The 6,520-nt window shown below is 48.6% G+C and overlaps 1 protein-coding gene across 1 annotated transcript; it reads right to left on the reverse strand.

The window, feature by feature from the left end:
• Positions 1-425: 425 nt before the first annotated feature.
• On the reverse strand, positions 426-6,239 carry LOC128735954 (uncharacterized). The gene is made up of 2 exons (XM_053830437.1): positions 2,323-6,239; positions 426-2,076 (listed from the first exon to the last, which is right to left on the reverse strand). The coding sequence occupies exons 1-2, from the start codon at positions 6,237-6,239 to the stop codon at positions 426-428; spliced, it is 5,568 nt and encodes a 1,855-aa protein (XP_053686412.1).
• Positions 6,240-6,520: the final 281 nt, after the last annotated feature.

A 6,520-nucleotide genomic window follows, 5' to 3' on the forward strand; every position in this document is an offset into this window, starting at 1 on the left:
TAAATATGTTTTAACTTCTAGTGTATAAGGCCTTTTTAATTTAAGAACGATCTTTTAAATATAATCTATAATCAGATAAACACGATTTTATTAAACTTTGACCAACTCGTAGGAACTTTACGCAATCTTCTCCTTGATGACTCGACGTTTTTTCCTGGCGATTTGTTTTCTTCCGTAACAAACTGACACTGACAGATGGACCGTCTCTGCCAGCACAGTGAAGCGCCGCGTTCTCAACGTAATTTATGCGTAGGTACGGCGTTGCACGGAGGGCGTGCGCAACAGTCCCCCCCAGTAGTTGGACCCTGGTCCGGCTCACTCCCATTCGTACCTACGTCCAACACGGCAAGCTTAGTTGCGGGTCTCTCATACAATCCCGTAGCAGTCTGGACGACCGCTGAGCGCACTTGTCCATCGACAGATGTCTACACCGACACCACCCGACCTTTGGGCCAGCAATTCTTCGGTAAGCTCGGATCGACGATGATGACGATTTCTCCTACGGCAATCGGGCGCACTGGGTAGAACCATTTGGTTCGACGGGTAAGCGTGGGTAGGTATTCCGTTATCCACCGCTTCCAAAACAAGTTGGCAAGAGCCTGTGATGCCTGCCACGAGCGCTGCAATGCCAATGGGCACTCGTTGTACTGAACTAGCGGTTTTGATCCATCTGAAGAGCCTAACAAAATATCGTTGGGGGTAAGCGCGGGTGAAGAACAATCATCCACGGGCACATGTGTTAACGGACGACTGTTAATGATGTTTTCTACCTCAATCAGGTAGCTTCTCAGCATTTCTTCCGTAGGCACCCGCTGCGGTTTGACTTTGGCTAGAATTTTCTTCACGGATTGGATTAGCCGCTCCCAACAGCCACCCATATGCGGCGCTGCGGGAGGGTTGAAGCGCCAAGATGTTCTTGGCGTGGTAAATTCTTTCATGAGTTTATCCTGGTCAAGTGTCACTACCGCTTCTTTCAACTCCTTGTCAGCGCCCACAAAGTTTGTCCCTCTATCACTTACAATTTCTATTGGCGTGCCCCGTCGAGCAAAGCAATTACGCAGGGCAAAAATACACGAACTAGTATTTAACGAAGCGGCCAGCTCAAGATGTATCGCTCTTGTCGTAAGACATGTTATAATTACGCCCCAACGTTTCTCGTGATGACGACCAACGACAACAAGCATGGGTCCAAAAAAATCAACGCCCACATACGAAAACGGACGTATAAATGCCGCTAACCTGTACTTCGGTAGTGAAGCCATCACCGGTGGAACCGGAGCGACACGTTGCAATTTACAGACCTGACATTCTCGACGAACTCGATCGTAAACTCTGCGAACTCGTGGGATATGATAGTCCTTGCGAACTTCGTTCACGCCGGTCTCGTGACATTGATGATGAAAGCGCAGATGAACGTCGCGTACAAGTATCGTGACAGGATGATCTCGGGGGAGTACTATAGGGTACTTGTTGTTTTCGTGTAGGAAGTCGCATTCGCTTAAACGACTATTGATCCGCAATACACCTTGGACATCGATGAATGGACTGAGCTTGAACAGACTGTTCTTCTTATGGAGACGACGAACGCCTGCTGCGAGGATTGCTAGCTCGTCCGCATAGACTTCCTCCTGGGCTCGCTTGATCTGGAACAACTCAGCCTCGAGTAGCTCCTGCCTAGAGAGTGGTCCGATAAACGGGTGTTGACCGTGTTTCCTCAGGCGGATGTTATTTACAAAACGTAGAACGAAAGCCGTGGCGCGTCGCAAACGGTACCATGAGGAGAAGTTCTGCGGCAACAGAATGGTTCGAATTGTCCCTTCGGTATGGTGTAACATACTCGGGCGAACTTCTTCGACGGTTTCAGTAACATTCAGCAGTGACTCTGGCCATTCTTCCTTTGACTTCCACAGAAACGGAGGTCCTTGGAACCATCGACTCGTTGACGAAAGATCCGGCTTGTTCTTCCATTTAGTACCATCGTCGGCCACGTTCACCTTCGAGCTTAACCATCTCCATTCCGTAACCTCCGTCGCTTCCAATATTTCTCCCACCCGGAAGGCTACGAACTGAGAGAACCTACGGTGGTCTGAATGAAGCCAACACATAACGTTCCGCGCGTCTGTCCAGAAATATCGACGATTCACTGTGATTGAATGACCTGCCGCAATGCTTTTAGCCAAACGCGTACCAATAACAGCTGCTTCTAACTCCAGGCGAGGAATAGAGACGAATTTAAGGGGGGCTACACGAGTCTTGCTCCCAATTAGCGCGCAATGAACGAGTCCGTTATACTCGAAACGGAAATAGGAAACAGCCGCGTACCCTAGCTCACTAGCATCTACGAATGTATGTAGCTCAATGTTTGTTTCAGCAATGCTCAACTCTGGTCGACAATAGCACCGAGGAATTTCCACTGACTCAAGCTCAGGCAGAATATGCAGCCATGTATGCCATTTATCCAACTCTCGCTCTTCGACCTTTTCATCCCATCCAGTTTTTGTTCTCCACACCTCCTGGATAAGTACCTTCAGATACATTAAATAATGAGCTATAAGACCTAACGGATCGTAGATGGCCATTAACGTTCGAAGTATATCACGCTTGGTTGGATGCTTCCCGCCGGAGAGTAGATCCTTGTTCCGGTCTGTGCAAAGCTTGTATCGAAAGACGTCTTCCGTAGTGCTCCACCACATACCAAGAACTTTGGCCATAGCCAAATCGGAGTTCATGTCCATCGACTTTTCGTGTTTCGGATTTTCGTCCAGACTCTTCAGCACAACTGACGAGTTCGACACCCAATTCCTCATATAGAATCCACCCTGCTGGTGAATGTAGCGGACTTCGTTAGCCAATGTTATTGCCTCCTCTTCCGTATCTACGCTAGTCAACATATCGTCGACGTAGTGTCTATGATGGATAGCGTCGACGGCGGTAGGATACTCCTTCGCAAACCGGCTGGCGTTTTCATTCAAGACGAAGATGGCTGTACTGGGTGAACACGTTGCCCCAAATGTCACCACCTGCATCACGTAGTCACACGGTTCCATTGTTTCTTCGTTAGCACACCACACGATCCGTTGGCTGTCTTCATCTTTGGGCTTCATCCGTATCTGATGAAACATCTCCGCTACGTCACCCCCCAGACCAACTAACCGTTCCCGAAATTTGTACAATACTGGTAGCAGATCGTTCAGTTGATCGGGGCCTTTCATCAATACCGAGTTAAGCGAGACACCACCGAAAGAAGCAGCTGCATCGAAGACGATCCTAACCTTGCCTGGTTTGTTGGGATTAAATACCGGGAATATCGGCAAATACCAGGTTCGGTCCCCAGTTTTCCGTGTTTCTTCGGGAGTATGCTTCCGAATATATCCTTTGTGCTCGTAGTCCGCCATCTTCGAACGTACTATTTTGGATAATTCGGGGTCGCGTTCTAACCTTTTAGTTAAGCAGTGATGACGCCTCAGTGCCATGGACCGGTTGTTAGGCAAGCGCATATCGTCATATTTCCAGAGCAGCCCCACCTGATATCTACCGTTGAGGAACATTGTCGTACTACGCAGTTTTATCAATGCTTGTTCAGCCTCCTTGGATAACAGCTGGTTTTGTCGAGCGCCGATCCCTAAACTATCGAGCGTGAAGTATTGCTTGACTGTCTCATGCAAGAGCTCCTCCGGATCTCCATAGTGGAAGCAGATATAGCTGCACGATGCTGCATGGGTGCTCTCCGGTGCGCACGTCCCGTAAATCGTCCATCCTAAGCGTGTCTTCACTGCAACTGGTTCGTTCTGCCTTCCTTCGCGGCTGTCAAGAGCGTGGACCAGATGCACGTTGTTCATACCAATTAACAGCTTAGGCTGTACGTCATCATAGGAATGTATTGGCAAACCATTGAGGTAGCCATATTTGTCTGCAAGCTTGCGCATGGACAAAGATTGCAATGGGAGCTTGAGTTCTTTGACCGTGTAGACATCAGTCAAGCTATTCTTAGGGCATCCATGATATGTGCCAGAGATGTCAAGGGAAACACGTGTGGCATCTTTTTCGTATCGGCAAGTATCAGCCGTCCAGCGAAGACATAGCGGGTGCTTTTCACCTCGCAAGTTCAACTCCTTCGCCAAGTCTTCCTCCATCAGGGTCAGGGATGATCCGCTGTCTAAAAACGCGTAAGTGTTTACCTTGGCCCCGTTGCTATACAGCGTAACCGGGACGTATTGGAACAGCACGGGTTTGCTGCCCCCACGATGAGTGTTGCAAGGTTTGGCTTCTCGGGAACTGTCGGCGATGGTGTGTTGCAGAGTTCCAGTTTGCTGTTTCGGCCCTTGCGAAGACGTTTCAAACTTGTCCTTGGCATCGTTGTGCATGAGCCGATGATGTTTATATTGACAGCCGTTTTGTCCGCAAAGTTTTCCGGACTGGCACGGACCGCGATGATTACTAAGGCAACTGCGGCATAGCTTGTATTTCCGGAGTATATCCCAGCGATCTGAAAGGCCGGACGAGAGAAACTTCTTGCACTTTTCGACTGCGACACAATCTCTATGGCAAATAAAGCAACTACTAACTTCATGATGCTCAAACGCCTGCTCTGTTTCAGCGTGGGCATTCAGGAAACCATCATCTTTCCGCCCACGGCGAGACTTACTATCGTAAGAGCAGGAGAAGTCTGGCAGTGTAACGGCACTCGCTGCTTCCGCCAGCTTGTATAACCAACCGCTAAAGTCTGACACGGTTACGGATCGAAGAGACTGTCGATGGGTCGCCCAGTTCAGACGGACCATTGGAGGAAGTCGCTTAGTTAAATCGTGCAGGAGAGTAAGGTTGCATAAGTGCTCCTCCAACTCACAGACTTTAATAGTAGCCACCATGTTACGCACAGCCAAGGCAAAGTCAACCAGTGAACCAAGGTGTTCCTCCCTTGGTGAAGGGAGAGCGTTTATCTTTTGTAGTAGCGAATGCACAATAATTTCTGGGCGACCAAAGAGCATCTCAAGAGTGGAGAGAACCTGTTCTAGATTGGTTGGATGCAACAGTTGACATTTAACCGCTTCCAACGCTCTTCCTCGCAAACACTTCTGCAGGCGAGCTAGGTTTTCTTCAGGTGAATATCCACAAAGATTTGTGGAATTCTCATACGTAGCAAAAAACAATGGCCACTCTTCTGGGTCGCCACTGAAGATTGGCAACTCTTTGGCAATTGCCTGTCGCGCGGCGATCTGGCTACTGTTTAGTAACGTGGTCCCTCCAAAGGTGGGAGGAACGTCATAGGACTCATACGGATAATGTTCTTGAGCCATATGACGAGGGCGGCCAGCAAGCGGGGCGAACGCGGAGGTATGTGGATGCTGATGGCGATTTGGCAAGGATGATGACGGAATATGCTCAAACTGCTGGGACCGAGCAAACGATGTGGCGCAAGCTCGCTGCCCAGTTGAAGGTGGGTAACGTGTCGGAATACATGACCGATGGTTTGTCGGAACTGGATCAAACGCTGAAGAATTACAATGGTTTCTGAGCGACTGTGGAACGTTAGCAGGAACACGAATTTGTTGTTCCCTCGTACCTACGACGGGGCCTGACACGTTTCTATTTTGATAACTAGCATGCGGAGCAAATAACGGAGGATTAAAACGGTGATCATTCATTGGTGACGAATGAAAAACAGGAGGATCCCTAACGCTATTACTTTCTCGTATATTAGCACTGCTATTGCATTGACTTGCATGGTTATTGTTCTCTGATGACTCGAACAAGAGCTGATATTTACGCCGTAAAAACTTACGCTCGATGGCTGCTTCTTCTTCCAGCATCTGGATACGTAGTTGAACGGGGAGCTTGCTTACTAAGTCGGGGTCCACATCAACCTCTTGAGAAACTGCATTAGGTTGCGTAACCGGTGGCCGTGGAGAGCGCAGTTGCGGTGCGGATACCGGCATCATGGGGGTGGGCGAAGGTAAACGTTGGATCGGTCGGAGGGGCTCCGAGTGAGGTACTAGCTCACCTGTAGGAGTTATCGGATGTGGCGATGGTGGCGCAGGAACTTTAGCGGCGACGCATTCCGGGCAGCTCCAATCATAATTGGCCACATCTTCATTCACACCGACGCATTCGAAGTGATACCACCGTTCACAATCGTCGCAACAAACCATTTCGTCACAGTCAGGAAGTTGGCAGAGCGGGCAGGATTGTTGCAGGGTAACGTCTGCGACAGCATCTTGGGTACGGGTCTTTCGTGGCATCTCCGATTGAATGAAAACGAAATTTTTAAATTGTTGCAGATGCAACAAGGAAACAGTTTTCCGTAAATTTAATCCGTATATTTAGCTTTACGCGATTAAAAATTTCGTTTGTGGGTTTCCTTTCGCTTACAGGATTTCTTTTCGTTTTCGTAGATGCTGAACTTATGTTCGTGGATGAAGTAAAAGAACTAATTCGGCAGGCTTTTATCTTTTCGCGAGTAGACACTTCCTCACTCTAACTTTACTTTAAGCACTGTAAATATGTTTTAACTTCTAGTGTA

The sequence above is a fragment of the Sabethes cyaneus genome, chromosome 2 (genome assembly GCF_943734655.1).
Source record: "Sabethes cyaneus chromosome 2, idSabCyanKW18_F2, whole genome shotgun sequence".
In the NCBI taxonomy this organism is placed as follows: Eukaryota; Metazoa; Arthropoda; class Insecta; order Diptera; family Culicidae; genus Sabethes; species Sabethes cyaneus.

What these genes read in the sequence shown, in the direction of transcription:
- LOC128735954 (XM_053830437.1), bottom strand. Translation starts at nt 6,239, where the DNA reads ATGCCACGAAAGACCCGTACCCAAGATGCTGTCGCAGACGTTACCCTG. An exon ending in GTAGATGCTAGTGAGCTAGG is followed by an intron (nt 2,077 to 2,322) that starts GTACGCGGCTGT and finishes AGACCACCGTAG; the next exon opens with GTTCTCTCAGTTCGTAGCCT.